The sequence below is a fragment of the Hippopotamus amphibius genome, chromosome 3 (genome assembly GCF_030028045.1).
Source record: "Hippopotamus amphibius kiboko isolate mHipAmp2 chromosome 3, mHipAmp2.hap2, whole genome shotgun sequence".
Lineage (NCBI taxonomy): Eukaryota > Metazoa > Chordata > Mammalia > Artiodactyla > Hippopotamidae > Hippopotamus > Hippopotamus amphibius.
The window spans coordinates 171,429,446-171,449,859 of NC_080188.1; the positions used below are offsets into that span (position 1 = coordinate 171,429,446).

The 20,414-nt window shown below is 35.7% G+C and overlaps 1 protein-coding gene across 5 annotated transcripts in view; it reads right to left on the reverse strand.

The window, feature by feature from the left end:
- RALGPS2 (Ral GEF with PH domain and SH3 binding motif 2) overlaps positions 1-20,414 on the reverse strand; it is a 157,525-nt gene that overhangs the window by 62,106 nt on the left and 75,005 nt on the right. For all 5 annotated transcript variants that reach the window (XM_057728961.1, XM_057728960.1, XM_057728963.1 and 2 more), the window contains 2 exons: positions 13,172-13,264; positions 6,910-7,036 (listed from right to left, as the gene is read on the reverse strand). In XM_057728961.1, the coding sequence (XP_057584944.1) occupies positions 6,910-7,036; positions 13,172-13,264 (220 nt within the window). The remainder of the gene's footprint in view (positions 1-6,909; positions 7,037-13,171; positions 13,265-20,414) is intronic.

Below are 20,414 nucleotides of genomic sequence, written 5' to 3' on the forward strand. Positions count from 1 at the left end.
TGAGATATTGGATAAAGCCAATATTAGAAACCATCTTGAAATTTAGTAGACATGAACTAATAATAAGCTCATCCTCAGGCTCCAAGCCTGGTTGAATATAAAGATCAAATTTTCAGTCTAATGTTCGCTTGACTCTATGAGTCATGATACAGGAGTGCTAATTCTTCTAGCATTACATTATATTTCTTAGGACTCCTATTGGTAATAATATAATAAACATGTAAAAACTTCTGCAATAATGAAAATGTTTCAAATTACTTGTAAACCTGCACTAATATATGATTTTTATATACTTAATCAATAGTAAGTTAAAGATTATTACATCCTAATAATTTTTTAGTCTTTCATTTTAGTGTCTGAGAAAACAACAAAGTAAGAAAAGAATGATTCCACTTATGCCATGACCCGTTCCCAAAAAACCCATCTAAAAATAAGCTCAGCTTCCAATTTTATCACTGGGGTCAGTAGTTATTACATTGTAATTCTATAGATAATTACAGGAAAGACTGAAGAATGAACTCTAAAACTAAAGACAGATTTCCAAAATATTAATATAGTTCCCTAATGCTTTCTTTGAACTACAAATAAAATAGTTATAATGCATATCTCGATAGCAAGTCAGTTTAACCTCTGTTGTCCCAGTTTCTTCACTTATATAAATAATAATATCATTTATAAAGTGTTGTTAAGAATTAGATAATTTATGTGAAGTATACAGTATTGGGAATATAGGATTAAGTTGCAAATAAATGTTACTTATTAAGATTTTTATTATTATTCTGCTAAGGTTTGCTAAAAAATTTACAAAATACATTATTGAAATATCAACAGTTGGAAACACCACTGGCAAAGCTGTTGGAACTAGGGGAATCTGATTCTGTTTATGATTAAAATTCAGAGCTGTATAACTTCTACACATGATATTTTTTAAAGATACAGGCTCTTAAGAGAAAAACGGAAAATGGGAAAGAAATCAATGTAACCCCATCCTCAGCCCTTTTATGTCACAAGTCTTTCAGTGGTCTAAAGTAAACTTCAGAAAATATACCATTAAAGAATGCTGGAAGAATTTTAAATATATAAAAAAGAATGAGGGTAAAAGGGGATATAAATGAGGTAGTGGAAAATGGGAATGTAATTCTGGCTAAAGAAAAAGCTAGGGCTAGCTGCCATTTGGTCAGAGCTCATTCTCAGGATTCAAAAGAAAATGACTGAACATGCTTTATTGCTGTTTTAGAATTCAATATGTAATCCTAATGAGAAGAATAAGGTAAAGTAATCCATGGTGTGCATTATATACAAATCAAACCAAAGAAAGAAAAATGGAATAAAACTCTTAAAATATTAAAAGCCAATGACATTTTTTGACTATTAGGCATTTTTCAGATCACTGTCAGAGTCTTTTATACATCTAACCAAGTAAAATTCTACCAAAGGGGCAGGAAAAAAAAAAACCTCATTAATTTCCATAGAGCTGCAGAAAGCTTTGGACTTTGTTAAATTGCTTGAATAGAAATGTGAATAAAAAGCTACTATTTTTGAAAATATTTATACACAGATTAGCAAAAATTTCTAAAACTAATGTAAAACTAAAGAACCATGTTCTACTAGGAGATCAAGACAGGGTAAAAACTACTGAAACATAAAAAAGGATCAGATAAAATCTGAAGGTCCTTGTAAGTTTAGGCATGCTTTAAACATTTCATTAGCTGTGATGAGGACACTGCTATCAAGGCCTGGTAACGTCATGTACCACTCTTCCATGACATAAGAGAGATTATTCACAAGGTACTGACATCAACTTGAGGCTTTGGTATTAAAGAGATGTTAAGTTCCACAAAGGAAGGCTCAAAGTCCATTTTGATCCCTGTTCTACATCTGTCACCAAGAATAAAGCTAAGCAAACACTGGATGGCCAGCTGATGCACCGAAAGAAAACTGGGGGTGCATAGGGAGTTGCATACAAAATGCACACAGATAAATGTATTTAAAACAAGTAAAGCTGCTGGGACAATGGGAAGAGCCAGAAAGGGATCATTTAATTAATTAAGTCAACCAACAAGTATTAAATTCTAAGTGCCCACTTTGATTCTAGATGCTAAACATAGAGCCCAGGACCAAGACAAATTAAGGGCTTACACACTGCTGAGGGAGAGAGATTAATGAAAACAAAATGGTGCTTGTCAGAGGACAGCGGAAGGGAGGGGCACTATATCCCGTATTACAGCTTTTCTCGCCTCAAAAAAAAAAAAAAAAAAAAAGGCCTATTATGAAAATCTAACATACAAAATTGAAAATTAAGTAGGGGCAGGTGACTTTCTCTATAAGAGACAGTCATACCTAGACACATCAAAACAGTGTACTCATGTCCTACCAGAAGGGCAGGAGCGTTTACAAAAACTTCTCGGTAACATTCTGTTTCTACTTAATAGAAAGCAGTGTATAGAACTGCAACAACTCACTTATTTCCATAATTTTCAAAACATATGCTTTCCTTCCCAGAAAACATCCTAAGCTGGTTGAGCTACTGCATCTTCCCAAAATTACATAAATAAAGTAGAAATGAGCCTAGAAAATGCACATGAAATATTTATCATGTTTCATACAACTAAATTATTTTTGCATAATGTTCTTTTTCTCTCTCCAGCAAAGCAAAACTTCCCATGCCAAATTCTTCAATAAGCCCCTTAAGATTGTTCTCCAATGACAAGAACAAATGAGTGCTGTTAATGATTTTCAGATTTAAAGCAATAATTCTCACATAAAACAATTTTTTCCTTGAGATTTGCCAAACTATTTCTCTCCAGAAAAACTGTATCCTTAGTCTAAGAACTTTTCACTATATTGTCCAGGCTGACTAATTTTTACCTTGAATGCAAACCAAAAGAAGAGACAATTTTTCAAGGGATGATGAGTTGAAAGCCAAGAAAACATTTTCAAACTTCTTATAATTTAATCCACATTGAATTATAAATAAATCTGGCAGTATCAAAATAAAGAGTTTTGTCAGCACAGAATCCTCCATATTCTTTTTTAAGCTTCACAAAGAATGGTTGGTTCTGATCATAATTTTTAGGAGCAAAAACACCATTAGTTTGGATTATGTCTCCCATGTTAAGAAACAGATAATTAGCCTTTACCTTTTCTCTGTGCGCTATAGATTCTTTTGGCTGATACATTCATTCCAAAAGAACCTCTACAGACATAATGGATAAAGGGTAGCATTATGCAAATTCTGTATACTTGAAGAGAGAATTACATAGAAGCTACATGAATAATGAGTATTATCTTTCAAATGTCTTCAGAACAAGTTCTCTCCTATCAAATGTACAGCATCTTGTATATGTTGACATTTTTAGCATCTATCTGCACTGGGCCTAGTTTACTATGAGTGGGGAAAAATTCTGAAATAAAGAAAAGTTAGATTTAAAAACCACAATCCAAATTCATTTTAAATTAGAACAAAATATGAACAACACAAATATTAACAGGATATAAACTACTGTAAAATCTTCATTCTTCAACACACTTTGGTATTGAAGATTAGGAACGAGAAAATAAACCAGCTATCTATGATACAAATAAATCAAGCAGTCAAAAAATTGTATAAAGTTGAAAATGCTTCACTTTTTTTAGGAAAAGCATGTATGTTTTGATGGATAGAACGAATACATTAAATAGCAAAGTTTGTGATAAAACGAAACTGTCACTACATTAAAAAGATGATTTTCATGCTGGAAACAAACTGAGTCACAATAATTTGTCTGATGAATGCTTCAATGTTTCAGTTTCCTTTTCCAAGTCTACCAAATGTTTGTGCCAAGTGTTCCACAATCATCTCACATTCTCAGATGCTTCTTCACAAATTGGTACAGAGATGAATAATTATATGAAGAATTCAATGTACAAAATTATGTAGATGTTAAAGTGTATGTTCTCTATTTTAACTTAAGTTTTTGCCATCCCCGCTCGCTCTCCCCCACCCCCCCGCCTTTGGCTTCTAATTCTTGAATAACCCTCAGAAACATGCATCTCACTTCAACAGAGAATACGAGAAGTATAGGAGGAGAAGAAATCCAGTAAAAAAAAAAAACAAAAAAACAAAAAAACAAAAAATAACCCAGGTTTCTAGGGTGGTGGAGCAGTGTAGATAATGAAACACTGTGATCTCTAGCAGAGTAAGCCAGGAGATAAGATGGGACTCAGGTAGGGAAGAAAGGGGGAGAATGATGAGTTTGCTTGTGAACATGCTAAATTAAGAGTTACCCAACGGGGATACCAAATTGTACACTCTAAATATATGCAGTTTATTGTAAAAAAAAAAAAAAAAAAAAAAAAAAGTTAAAGAAAAAAAAAAGAGTTACCCCTAGATATCTCATTCAACCAGTATCTGAGCACCTAAAACGTTACTAGGCCACAGGAATTACAAAGACAGATCAATTGGATATACAGGTCTAGTCTAAGATTTGGGAGTCATCAGGCGATATGCGGAAAAAAGCTGCATGAGACCACTCCAACTGAGTGCACAGAGTAAGAAAAGAAGTGGACTGAGACCTTTAGAAGAACAGATTTAAGAGAAAGGCAGAGAGAGAGGAGTCAATAAAACAAAAGCCAGAAATGTAGAAGGTAAATCAAGAGAGAGAGACTGGTACTACTAGTGGAGAATTTCAATAAGCAGAAATAACTAGCATCAACCTCCCACAAAATTACAGGTAATTGTGAGAAGGAAGATTATGGGTCATAAGAATATAAAAAGTGAAAAAGAACGAAAAGAGGAGTCAATGGAGACCAAACTGAAGGCACAGGAAAAGATCGATGGTTCTATTATTTTCTCCAAACTAACTTCTGCACCTCAATATTTGTCTCATGTGCTTTAACCCGCAGGAACAATTACTCTGTTTTAAGTACCAGAGCTGGGAGAAAACAGGTATATTCTTTAATGGAAAACCTTTCCAGATTCCACTATTTCAACGATTTCCCACCCTGTCCTTGTACGTGCATGAGAGTCACATGTGCACATGCACAGACAACTTCAAATCCTGTAGTGAAGTCTCCACTGTGGATAATATAAAACAAAGACCCCTGAACTAGACATCACAGCACAAGGACTTATATTATTTTGTCATGTTCTCATTTTCAATAGAAAATACTCATAATCTCCTTTTCTAAAAAATACAAATAATGGAATTTGAGAAAAACATTTCAATGAGAAAAAAATACAATCACAGAATCAGTCAATTTCAGAATGAGAGTTTAGCAGGTATAATTGGAAAGATGTTAGATTAGAACTTCAGATCTGTCATTAACTAGGTTTTAGGATTATAAGCCAGCTCTTTTACCTTTCTGGACTTCGGTCTTCTCAATTGTAATGTAAGTGAATTAGAAAGAAGAGACCACTGTGGTCCCATTCAGCCTTAAGAAGGACATGATTCTGGTCCTATGTGTGCTATCTCTAGGTAAAGAAAACAAGGCTTAAAGAAGACAATTCGATGACTTGAAAAGTTAGTATGGTAGAGCTATTTTGGAATTTATGGTTCGCAATTCTGAATCTAACGTTCTTTATGCTATAAAGAGTTTATATTTTTAAGGAGTATGAAGACACTGATGACTTTTTAAAATCGTCTATTCTTCCTCTCCCCAAATTACATTTTCAAGAATGGACACAGCCAAGGTAACAAGGGGTAAAACGTGGAGCACATGCAGAATGTCTTTCCTGACATCCAGCTGAGAGTCTCTCTGATTGAGTCATGCTTATTATGGCCATGAACTATTTACCAAAGAAACAGACAAATGGTATGTAGTGGCCACCATCTACACAATGCAAAGGAGTATTCTGCCTTCAACATAGGGTGTACAGCATTCCCTATTCCCACTGGAATCCTAGGATGTCCCACAATGGTCTAATGAGTTCAAGTCTTCTCTGACAAACTAGGGCTGATGCTCTAGAACAGCTGAATGACGGCTTTCTCCCTACTTTGTGTTCTGGCCACTGGTATTGTAAAGACTTCAAAGATTACACTGTGGAGTCTCCTAAACAAGTAACAGGTTTTTCCATTATTTTCAAAAATAATTATGGTGAAATCCAGTATGAGTAGTTATATAAAAGACAGAGTGGAGATAGGGGAGAAAAGGGAATATTGGGATAAAGCAAATGTTATCATTTGATTACTCTCTACATGGGATCAAACCAATTTATTTTAATGCATATCTAGGTATATGTATTTTCTGTATTTAAATTTACATATACATTTAAAAAGGTATAGTTTCAGTCTTTTTTTATTCAAACACCTAATAAAGCATTACTATTCATATTTTGTTGAACATAATCTTATAATGTTCTTGGTTCAATACTTCTTGGAATTCATTAACACTGTAAAATATACAGTAAAGAGAAATATTCTTAGTCAAATAATATGTCAAATACAGATTTGTTTGTCTCAGCACTGAGCTAAATTTCCATAACTAAACAGCTCATTTCTTCCAGGAAAACAGTAACACCAACATTCACTGAGACTGCTTCTCATAATTCACCATAAAATATCTGCCAACTATATAAAGCAAGAACTCATGATGTTGAAAATAAATTCATTAAATCTTTTGATCAATTTCTTTAATGTTAAATATTTTTACAGCATTAAACTTCACTGCAAACTATTGGTTCATTCTTTAAAATCATAACTAAAATAGGTAAAACATATTGCTTTACTGTATGGTTCCTCTCTAAGAAAAAATGAAAATACATTCCAGGTAATAAGGTAACACATTCCTCCAGTCTATTTTTTCAACTTAACAATCCTTTAATTTCTTTAAAGGATATACAGACTTTTAAAATATATTGAATTTTATATAAACTACTGATTAAGGCGGAGCAACAACCAGACGTAATGAAGACACAGTGACATAACTCACCTAAATAGGGAATGCAAGGTGTCATCTTTAAGCTACTTATATAGTCTCTGAGTCTTTTGTAGTTATCTTCTTTACTCATTACATATTCTAATTTTTCAAAGGTAGTTTTATCTTTTCGACTCAATAACTAAAAAACAAATAGAAAAGGCTAAGTTAGTTTCGAATCTAATTTTACTATAGCAAAGACATGAAGTTATAGTCACTATAAATTTGAATTTTCCTTTCAAAGTTATATCTTCTTTAATTATATTTTGGTAGAATATAAATAAAACAAAATCAGACATGTCTATTAATATAATAAACCCGAATTCATTATTTATAAAATATACTTTGTATGTACATAAAATAATTAAGTAGTAAATTATAATAGATTCCTCATCTTTAACTACTTTAAATGATTAAACAATTTTTATTAATCATTTTCCTAATTTAATATAATTTTGCATTCATATTCAGCTCAAATGCCCAAATATTTTCATGCATTGTCCCCTGTCTCTTCAAAGATAATTTTTACATAATCACTAAGAAATACTGAATTTTATAATTTAAGTAATAATTTTTCTTGGTAAATCTAACCATAGCTAGTCCTACCAGTAACTATAAAACTATGATTTACATGTTTGGATTTTTGACAAGACATGTTTCTCTTTGATCCCTTTGATCAGTGCTATATTGCATACAGTTGAACAATCAACTGCAACTGTTTTAACAGGCTTGAGGAGTAGATTTGTAGTGGATGCCCTTTGAGAAAAATGGAGATATCAAGGGGAATAAAAGAAAAGCAAGGTCAGTCACCCAAAATAATATTAACTAAAAGATTCAGAAAATACGTATTTTTAAGTATTCCAAAGACCCTGGAAAAAATTTTTCTTTAAATATGTGAAGCTACTATTTTATTAAGATATAATCAGATTTGACTTTGTATCATGAAATATTTATGTTATTTTATAGCAGGCAAAACACTCCCACCTATAAAATTTTCATCTAATTCTCCTATGAGATTCAAAGGAGAAGTGGAACATACCAACACTCATCATCCACTCACAAAGACGAGGTCCTGTTTTTCAGGGTCTCAGCCCTGGTCTTGGAAATAGAATACTCTAACCCTGGTCTAGTGCTCTTTCTAGTATTGTAAGTAGTGCAGTTGGAATTGACGTTGGAATCTACTTTTCACAGTTCCAAGGTGCAGATTATCATCAGATACTCTTTATCCAAAAAATGTCTGACCAATATCCCTCCCTCTTTGAAACACAAAAGTTCAAGGAGCTCTTTGCTTGAATGTTTTAGATAGATTTTCCAGGGTTTGAAACATTGGTTTCAAAACTTTCTGTGGCCCAGCTTCAACACACTTGATTAGTATTTTCAAGATTAGGTGCAACTCTCTGCTGTGTGATCTCTAAATTCAAACATCCTTTTCTCTCTCACGTAAAAGTATTTGCATATGCAAAATATACTGATGTGACATAGCAAGGATAACAAGAAACTTATTCTTTTTTTCCAAAGTCAATCATTCTAAAGCTCTGGTACAGTATCAGGAGAAACAAATTACTTGGAACTCATAACTCATCTTGACACATCTGAAACGCAAAACTTAAAGAATAATACAGTATAATATGTACAAAAATAACTTATATTTTGGAATTTTCTTAACAAATCAATAACCAGATTGAAAGGATTCAATCTGAGGTGGGGTAGCAGAGACTTGTTTTCAGAAGACTATTCTAAAAAGTTGTGGTAAAATATACATAATATTTACCATTTTAACCATCTTGAAGTGTACAGTTTAGTGGCATTAAGTACATTCATATCATCAGCCAATCACTGCAACCATCCATGGCCAGAACTCTTTTCACCTTCCCAAACTGAAACTCCATATCCATTAAACAGGAATGGATTTCCTCATTTCTTGCTCCTCCCAGCCCTTGGTAACCACCTTCTACTTTCTGTCTCAACCAATTTGACTACTCTCAGTACCTCATATAAATGGAATCATTCAGTATTTGTACTATTGTGTCTAGCTTATTTCATCAAGATTTATCCATGGTGCAGCATGTGTCAGAATTTCATTCCTTTCAAAGGCTGAATAATATTTCACTGTATGTTTATACCACGTTTTGTGCATCCATTCATCTCTTGGTGGATGTTGGATTGTTCATACCTCTTGGTTATTGTTAATCATGCTGCTTTGAACACTGGTGTAAAAATATGTTTGAATCCCCACTTTCAATTCTTTTGGGTATATACCCAGAAGTGGAATTGATGAATAAATGGTAAGTCTATGTAATTCTAATATTTTGAGGATAAACCCTATTATTTCTAATCTTTTTTTCTGACTGTGCTGGCTAAGATCTCTGTGTTGAATAGAAATAGTAAAAATGGGAATCCTTTTCCTTGATGTTAAAGAGAATGTTGCTAATATTTCCCCCATTTAGGATTTTTTTTTTTTTTTGGTACATTCCCTTTATCGGTTAAAAAAAAAACACCCAAACACTCTCAATTCCTCATTCCTATGACCTTTATTATCTTCTAACTTGACCTGATACCCTACCCCTCCCAAATGTTTCCAACTGCACCCTCTAGGACTCAGGGTCCATCCTCTGCAAAAGCTCCATCTCTGACCTTTTCTTGAAGAATTCTCTTTCTTTTCTTACCAACCTCGTAACATCAACCTGGAGTTCAAGTTAAGTGCAGTTCTTGCTCCTTTCTCTTCACAATTCCTTCCAGCTTATTATCCCACTATCCTCTCCCAGATCTTCCAGCTTCTAATTAAGTTCAAGCACTCAACCAGTGCTGTCCAACTGAGTTTTGTGTGATGATGGAAATGTGCTCTGTCTGTGCTGTCCATACAATAGCCACTAGCCACGTGTGACTACGGAGCATTTGTAACATGGATAGTATGACTAAGGAACTGAACTTTACATTTTATTTAATCCTAAGAATTTAAATTTAATAGCCACATGTGGCTAGTGGTTATAATACTGGACAAAAGAACACTAGATTACAACACTTACATTACTGTCATTAATAGAGCTACAAGTCATTTCCCCCATTATATTGTTAAGATTTTAGTAGTTGGAGAAAAACAGTCTATGAACCAATATTACTCTTATATCCTGATGATTGCAGTCTTCACACAGACGATATTCCCAATACCCTGGTTTTTCAGTTTCTTGACTCCTCTTCGAATGATCTTATCTTCCACCACTCTCAGCCTCCACTCACTCGGCCACCCTAAACCCAGTAAGTATTTTGAGGGCACCAGGATTTCTACCAGTTACCACACTACTTTTTCACTGTTCATTACCTCTTTCCTTTTACTTGGGTTAGACTCCTCGTCTATCACTAAAACAACTTTTACATTTACCTACTTTATCTCTTACACTATCCTTGACCCCTCTGTGGTGCAAACAAGCCTAAAAAAATTCCAACTCTGATTAACTACAATTCTCAGCACTTCTCCAGGTTAATGCTGAACACCTGAACCTGGCTAGAAAACATAACTTCGCTGACTGGTTTCACTCTAAGTTCACGATCAAAAATCTCAACTGGACCTTCATAAGATCTACCAAACCTACAAGGTTCCCCTAGTTAATTCACGCTCACACTCTCCTAGATGACTTTCATCCTTTCCTCTTTCTTCAAACCCCCAACACCTACCCCACTCTTAACTATGACCTCACTTCTTACGTCTTATGAAACAAAGCATCAGAAGAACTGCAGAATCCCACCACCAAGTCTGCCAACATAACTGTGTCTGTAACCAAATGCATCCCCTTCTCTCCTATTAAAATGGATAAACCGTTCCTGCCCCACTGGAGTACTGGACCTCAACCCCTCGTGCCTGACTCTAGTAGGTATCACTGGAGTGACTCCTTGTTCTTTTACCATTTCCCCATTCTATTAGATCATTGCACCAACATACAAACATACTGTCATGAATCTCATCTTCAAAAACAAAACCAAATGCCACAAACCTTTAATCTCATATTTCCCTCCAGCTACTGCCAGGTTTCTCTACAGGACCTCACCCCAGTCCTTTACAGTAAAATTCTTCAAATGCATTCTCTATATTTACTATCCCATTTTTTTCTCCACCATTCTCTCAAATCTAATCAGTCTTCCACCACACTACTGTACTGAAGCCACCTTTGCCAAGGTCTCCAGTCCTTTTCAACTGCCAGATCCAGTGGTCAAAGTTCTAACCTTACTCAGTTTACTAGCAGCATTTGACACAGGTGAGCACTCTTTTTTAAAACACTTCCTTTACCTGACTGTGGAAAACTTCTACCCATGACGCTTCCTTTGTTGACTACAATCTCATGTTTTAAATTCTATTTTTATGCTGATGATCACAAAAATATATCTCTAGCTCTAATTGCTCTATTAAACTTGTATACCTAACTCTGACCTTATAGTTCCACGTGAATATTTATCAGCCAACTCAAAATTGGTATGTATAAAATAGAACCCCCTCCCCTCCTCCTTCGCTATACCTCCCTGAATATCAGTAAATTGCATCTCCATTCTCTAATTCGAACTCAGCTCCTGCAATCAACCACTCCTTAGCTTGTTCCACTCTGCCAACACACTGACCACCCTGCTGTTCTCTGAACATCGTCAGGGCCTTTGCACTGGCTATTAACTTTGCTTGGAATTCTTTTCTCTCAGACATGCACATGAATGTCTTTCTCAGTTACTCTAGGTCTTTACCCAAATGTCACCTATCAGAGACTCTTACCACACATCATAGAAAGGAGAGCAGGGAAGTATTTTATATCTCATTTACTCTGCTTTATTTTTCTACAGAGCATTTATCACTACTTACATCATTTATTTATTTACAGCTTATCTTTTCCCAGTAGAATGTTAGCTGTATAAGAATGGAACTTTGTCTATATCATTCACTATGTTATGTCAAGCAATTAGACAGTGCCTGGCACAGAGTAGGATATTTTAAAATTTAATATAAACACCAAAAATTTTATTCAGATTAGTAACGGAGCTGTTACTAAATTTAAACAAAATTATTTTCCATGCAATACATGAGGGAGACAACGAAAATAACTTAAAGGAAAATAAAAATTAACTTGAGGGAAATGTATCTCATTTCTAAACCACAATATAAACCAGAATATAATTCTTTCCCCTAAAACATCAAGGATGGAATTCATAACCATATATTTATAATCATTTCCATTCCCTCATTAAATTCAAATTTTAATAAAAGAGAGTAAGGTCATCATTAAAAGTAATTTTTAGAGTAGGAAAACTGTTCATTCAAGGTGTTTTTAAAATACAAATAAAATATAAAGAGGACCATAAGCTCTTCCATACTAATGTTTTTCCAGTATACAAATCTACTGATTTTCATGACAAACATCCGTCTCTTGAAAAATGAAAACACTAGGCTAATTAAAAACAAAGTTATATTTTAGTAAGTAAAAAAGCATTTTAAAGTCAGTCAAGTCTTTATTATAGGACAGTAAGAACACACTAACCCTCAGTACAAAATGTAGTAAACAGAATCATTCCTCTTTATCATTAAAGAACAGTATTAAATATGAACAGATTTAATTGAATCTAAAATTTCAGTTATATAAAATCTAGATGAAAAACACCTAGAAAGCCTGAGGCCAGTATCACTTTAACCAGCTGTAAAAATAAACAAATTTGCAGAAGTAAAAATTCACACCTAGACCTTGTTAAAGTAACAGAACCAAACATGATCAGCATAATATCACAATGTGCAGAGAAGAGAAACACTGCTTACTTTCATGTTAACTATCAGATTTTCCATTATTCCTAAGGAAACAACATGAGAGTTTACTGACTAAAAAATGGAAACCTGACTCAGTAAATTGTTTTGAAACTTACAGTTTATAATCTTCCTCAAATTTTCCAAAAGCATAATCTTTGCATGATTAACACAATTTTTTATCCTGCATTTACACTTTCCCATCAGTAAACCTGAAATGCTATGTTGTCAAAGATATTTAAAGAGGTTCTACAAAAATGATTTCCTAAAGAGCAGAAACGAAGCAACAAGTTGTAATTCACCCAAATAATACCTAACAAGCCTAGTGAAATACTTATTTAAGGAGAGAGAAAAAAATATGTAGGTTTCAAAGAACAGTACAAAGTACTTCAAAAATCCTTATCTATTATCATAATATTAACCTTACTGAGAACTACCAAAGGAACTAATGTATCTTTACTTTCAACAGGAAGTCTAAACTTTCATTAACTAAGGAAGATTACTTACCGCCCATGTTTTAGTCAACCTGAAAATTGGGGCACTCTGTAAGCCAGAAACCACTGCCATAAGTGCATGAAGGTTATTCAGCTCGTATAGTTTCTGGAAGATTTAAGAAAAGGAGGGAGGAGAGATGAAAAATAAATAGCATGAATACAAGACAACTTTAACAACAAGTATAATCTAGGCAACTGTAGGTGTTCTAGTACTTATTACCCTCATTGTTGAGATCTGTCTTTGGAATATCCACTATGTTTACAGTAAGTGGATTTTGGCTCACAATAGAACTTCCACATTCTAACTTGGCATTGCCCCCAAGCTCTGTGAAAAAATTTCTCTCTAGTTGTGTAATACATTAAGAAAACCAAAGTTATGGCTCAGTATCAAGGTTACCTGGTATGACCACACATCCTCGTTTCCAGTAAGCCATTTCCTTCCTTATACTGAAACATTACCAGCCTCTGCCTTATGATCCAAGTTCAAAGAAAGGGTCCATGCCCAGGATCCTGAACTGGTGTCCTACTCAGGGTCCCCACTATTCCAGGGCTAGGGCTAGGGTTCAAACCTCCTCTCCATAGCCCTCCTTAATTTCCTGCTTCCTCCTGCCTGAGTCCTCAAATCCTTTGTTCCTTGTTCTGCTGGGACATCCACCTGCTTCCCAATATTAGACCTTGTTTTTTACAGCCTCTATGCAGGAGACTCCCATCTAACGCTAGGTGCCATCAGTTTACTGAGAGATCTACTATTTTTGTCAAATTATTGCTAATTGCCCAGGTTTGTTCAAACTATCTGATGCTTACATCTCAATGGTCTTATTATCTAAAACTGTAGTCACCATCAAGAGACTCCAAGGCAAAAATGGCCTGTTTTGAATATGAGAACCAAGGAAAGGTGAGCAGTTCTATTCCTCTGAAGAATCCTAACTAATACCATCTTAACTCAGGTCTCAAAGAATCCTCATAAAATTTCAGGAAATATGAAAAGTGAAAAAAAAAAGGGAGTGGGGGACACAAGGAAGCAAGAATTCACAAATGGATAACATCAGGTATTGGCCTCAAATAAAATGAAGATTAAAAATAAGGGCATTATCCAGAAAGCAACATAAAAGCCAAAGAGTGTTTTCAAAAATGTGAAATAGAAGTTAAGAACAAAAGGTAGAGCAAAAAAGGCCAACATTTATCTAAATGGAGCTTCAGAAGGATATGATAAAAAATAATGAGAGAGAATGGTGGATTATTTTCCCAAATTACTGAGAGACACTAACTCCCAGGGCTAGGAAGTTCAAGAAATCCCAAGTAAATAAAAAAAACCAAAAAAAAAAAACAAAAAAAACAACCCACAAACGCCCAAAAAACTGTGACTCCCTCTTGTGAGAGCACCAGAATCACAACTAATTGCTAAACAATCATCAATGGGAAGACACTGGAACTCACCAAAACAGATACCCCACATCCAAAGACAAAGGAGAAGCTGCAATGAGATGGTAGGAGGGGTGAAATCACGATAAAGTCAAATTCCATAACTGCTGGGTGGGCGACTCACAAACTGGAAAACAATTATACCAAAGAAGTCCACCCACTGGAGTGAGGATTCTGAGCCCCACGTCAGGCTTCCCAACCTGGGAGTCTGACAAGGGGAGGAGGAATCTCCAGAGAATCAGACTTTGAAGGTCAGCAGGATTTGACTGCAGGAATTCCACAGGACCAGGGGAAACAGAGACTACATTCTTGGAGGGCACACACAAAGTAGTGTGTGTACCAGGACCCAGAGGGAAGGAGCAGTGACCCCACAGGAGACTGAGCCAGACCCACCTGCTAGTGTCGGAGGGTCTCCTGCAGAGGCAGGGGGCAGGGGGCAGGGACAAGGACACTGGCAGCAGAAGTTCTGGGAAGTACTGATTGGCATAAGCCTTCCTGGAGTCCGCCATCAGCCTCACCAAAGAGCCTGTAAGCTCCAGTGCTGAGTTGCCTCAGGCCAAACAACCAACAGGGAGGGAACTCAGCTCCACCCATAAGCAGACAAGCAGATTAAAGTTTTACTGAGCTCTGCCCACCAGAGCAACAGCCAGCTCTACCCATCACCAGTCCCTTCCATCAGGAAGCATGCACAAGCCTCTTAGATAGCCTCATCCACCAGAGGACAGACAGCAGTAGCAGGAAGAACCACAATCCTGCAGTCTATGGAATGAAAACCTCAATTACAGAAAGGTAGACAAAATGAAAAGACAGAGGACATTGTACCAGATGAAGGAAGATAAAACCCCAGAAAAACAACTAAATGAAGTGGAGACAGGCAACTTTCCAGAAAAATTCAGAATAATGACAGTGAAGATGATCCAGGGCCTCGGAAAAAGACTGGATGCAAAGACTGAAAAGATGCAAGAAATGTTTAACGAAGACCTAGAAGAATTAAAGAACAAACAGAGATAAGCAATACAATAACTGAAAGGAAAAATACACTAGCAGAATAACTGAGGCAGAAGAACGGATAAGTGACCTGGAAGACAGAATGATAGAAACCACTGCCATGGAACAGAATAGAGAAAAAAGAATGAAAAGAAATGAAGACAGCCTAAGAGGCCTCTGGGACAACATTAAACACACTCACATTTGCATTATAGGGGTCCCAGAAGGAGAAGACAGAGAGAAAGGACCTGAGAAAATATTGGAAGAGACTCTAGTTGAAAACTTCCCTAACATGGGAAAGGAAATAGCCACCCAAGTCCAGGAAGCGCAGAGAGTCCCAGGCACGATAAACTCAAGGAAAAACATGCCAAGACATATAGTAGTCAAATTGACAAAAATTAAAGACAGAGAAAAGTTATTAAAAGCAACAAGGGAAAAATGACAGATAACATACAAGGGAACTCCCATAAGGGTAACAGCTGATTTCTCAGCAGAAACTCTGCAAGCCAGAAGGGAGTGGCATGATATACTTAAAGTGATGAAAGAGAAAAACCTACAACCAAGAATACTCTATCCAGCAAGGATCTCATTCAGATTCAACGGAGAAATCAAAAAGCTTTACAGACAAGCAACAGCTAAGAGAATTCAGCACCACCAAACCAGCCTTACAACAAATGCTAAAGGAACTTCTCTAAGTGGGAAACATAAGAGAAGAAAAGGACCTACAGAAACAAAAACAAAACAATTAAGAAAATGGTAATAGGAACATACCTATTGACAATTACCTTGAATGTAAACGGACTAAAGGCACCAACTAAAAGACACAGATTGGCAGAATGGATACAAAAACAAGACCCATATATATGCTGTCTACAAGAGACCCACTTCAGACCTAGGGACACAATCAGTCTGAAAGTGAGAGGTTGGAAAAACATATTCTATGCAAATGGAAATCAAAACAAAGCCAGAGGAGCAATACTCACATCAGATAAAGTAGACTTGAAAATAAAGAATGTTACAAGAGACAAGGAAGGCCACTACATAATGATCAGCCAAGAAGAAGATATAATAATTGTAAATACATATGCACCCAATATAGGAATACGTCAATACATAAGGCAAATGCTAACTATAAAAGAGGAAAGACAGTAACACAATAGTGGGGGACTTTAACACCCCACTTATACCAATGGGCAGCTCATCAAGACAGAAAATTAATAAGGAAACACAAGCTTTAAATGACACAATAGACCAGATAGATTTAATTGGTATTTATAGGTCATTCCATCTGAAAACAGCAGATTACACTTTCTTCTCAAGTGCAAATGGAACATTCGCCAGGATAGATCACATCTTGGGTCACAAATCAAGCCTCGGTAAATTTAAGAAAACTGAAATTGTATCAAACACCTTTTCCGACCATAACACTATGAGATTAGAAATAAATGACAGGAAATAAACTGTAAAAAAAACCCCACAAACACATGGAAGCTAAACAATATGCGCTACTAAATAACCAAGAGATCACTGAAGAAATGAAAGAGGAAATCAAAAAATACCTAGAGACAAATGACAATGAAAACACAACAATCCAAAACCTATGTGATGCAGCAAAAGCAGTTCTAAGAGGGAAGTTTATAGCACAATACAATCCTACCTCAAGAAACAAGAAAAGTCCCAAATAAACAATCTAAACTTACACCTAAAGGAACTAGAGAAAGAAGAACAAACAAAACTCAAAGTTAGTAGAAGGAAAGAAATCATAAACATCAGGGACTTCCCTGGTGGCACAGTGGTTGAGAATCCATCTACCAAGACGGGGACACAGGTTTGATCCCTGGTCCGGGAGGTTCCCACATGCTATGGAGCAACTAAGCTCATGTGCCACAACCACTAAGCCTGCACTCTACAGACCATGAGCCACAACCATTGAGCTCACGTGCCACTACTACTGAAGCTCATGCACTGAGAGCCCATGCTTCACAACAGGAGAGGCCACCAGAATGAGGAGGCCGTGGACCACAACGAAGAGTAGCCCCTGCTTGCTGCACCTAGAGAAAGCCTGTAAGCAGCAATGAAGACCCAACACAGCCAATAAATAGAAAGAAAGAAAGAAAGAAAGAAAGAAAGAAAGAAAGAAAGAAAGAAAGAAAGAAGGAAAGAAACTAAGAAATCATAAAGATCAGAGCAGAAATAAATGAAATAGAAACAAAGAAAACAATAGCAAAGATCAATAAAACTAAAAGCTGGTTCTTCGAGAGAGATAAACAAAATTGATAAACCATTAGCCAGACTCATAAAGAAAAAGAAGGGAGAGAACTCAAATCAATAAAATTAGAAATGAACCAAGAAAAAAAAAAGAAAGAAAAAAAGAGAAATGAACCAGAAGTTACAACGGACACACCACAGAAATAAAAAGCATCATAGGAGACTATTACAAGCAACTATACACCAATCAAATGGATGAACTGGAAGAAATGGACAAATTCTTAGAAAGGTATAACCTTTCAAGATTGAAGCAGGAAGAAATAGATGAACAGACCAATCACAAGTAATGAAATTGAAACTGTGATTAAAAGTCTTCCAACAAACAAAAGTCCAGGACCAGAGGGCTTCACAGGTGAATTCTATCAAACATGTAGAGAAGAGCTAACACCCATCCTTCTCAAACTCTTCCAGAAAATTGCTGAGGAAGGAACACTTCCAAATTCATTCTATGAGCCACCATCACCCTGATACCAAAACCACACAAAAAGGGCTTCTTAGGTGGCGCAGTGGTTAAGAGTCCACCTGCCAATGTGGGGGACATAGGTTTGATCCCTGCTCCAGGAAGATCCCACATGCCACGGAGCAACTAAACCCGTGCACCACAAAAAAAACAAAAAACAAAAGAACCAAAAACAGACAAAGATACTACAAAAAAGGAAAACTACAGACCAATATCACTGATGAATATAGATGCAAATATACTCAACAAAATACTAGCAAACAGAATTCAACAACACATTAAAAGGATCATACACCATGAGCAAGTGGGATTTACTGCAGGGATGCAAGGATTCTTCAATATACACAAATTAATCAATGTGATACACCATATTAACAAATTGAAGAATAAAAACCATGTGATCATCTCAATAGATGCAGAAAAAGCTTCTGACAAAAGCTTCAACACCCATTTATGATAAAAACTCTCCAGAAGGTGGGCATAGAGGGAACCTACCTCAACATAATAAAGGCCATATGTGACAAACCCACAGCAAACATCATTCTTAATGGTGAAAAATTAAAAGCATTCCCTCTAAGATCAGGAACAAGACAAGGATGTCCACTCTTGCCACTACTATTCAACATAGTTTTGGAAGTCCTTGCCACAGCAATCAGGGAAGAAAAAGAAATAAAAGGAATCCAAACTGGAAAAAACTATACATAGAAAATCCTGAAGCTGCCATCAGAAAACTACTTGAGCTAATCAATGAATCTGGTAAAGCTGCAGAATACAAAATTAACACACAGAAATCTCTTGCATTTCTATACACTAACAACGAAAGATCAGAAAAAGAAATTAAGGAAACAATCCCATTCACGATTGCAACAAAAAGAATAAAATATCTAGGCATAAACCTAACTAAGGAGGTAAAAGACCTGTACTCAGAAAACTATAAGACACTAATGAAAGAAATCAAAGACGACACAAACAGATGGAGAGATATACCATGTTGTTGGACTGGAAGAATCAACATCATGAAAATGACTATACTATCTGAAGTAAACTACAGATTCAACGGAATCCCTATCAAATTACCAATGGCATTTTTTTTACAGAACCAAAAATTCTAACATTTGTATGGAGATACAAAAGACCTCAAATAGCCAAAGCAATCTTGAGAAAAAAAAAATGGAGCTGGAGGAATCAGACTCCTTGACTTCAGACTATACTACAGAGCTATAATCATCAAAACAGTATGGTACTAGCACAAAAACAGAAATACAGATCAATGCAACAGGATAAAAAGCCCAGTGATAAACCCACACACCTATGGTCAACTAATCTATGGACAAAGGAGGCAAGGATATACAGTGGAGAAAAGGCAGCCTCTTCAATAAGTGGTGCTGGGAAAACTGGACAGCTACATGTAAAAGAATGAAATTAGAACACTTCCTAACACCATACACAAAAATAAACTCAAAATGGATTAAAGACCTAAATGTAAGGCCAGACACTATAAAACTCCTAGAGGAAAACATAGGAAGAACACTCTTCAATGTAAATAACAGCAAGATCTTTTTTGATCCACCCCCTAGAATAATGGAAATAAAAACAAAAATAAATAAGGGGGACCTAATGAAACTTCAAAGCTCCTGCACAGCAAAGGAAACTATAAGCAAGATGAAAAGACAACCCTCAGAATGGGAGAAAATATTTGCAAATGAACCAACAAATTATTAATCTTCAAAACATATAAACAGTTCATGCAACTCCATATCAAAAACACAAGCAACCCAATCAAAAAATGGGTGGAAGATCTAAACAGGCATTTCTCCAAAGTAGAAATATAGATGGCCAAGAGGCACATGAAAAGTTGCTCAACATCACTAATTATTAGAGAAATGCAAATCAAAACGACAATGAGGTATCACCTCACACCAGTTAGAACGGGCACCATCAGATAATCTACACACAGTAAATACTGGAGAGGGTGTGGAGAAAAAGGAATGCTCTTGCACTGTTGGTGGGAATGTATATTGATACAGCCACTATGGAGAACAGTATGGAGGTTCCTTGCAAAACTAAAAATAGAGTTACCATATGACCCAGCAATCCCACTGCTGGGCATATACCCAGA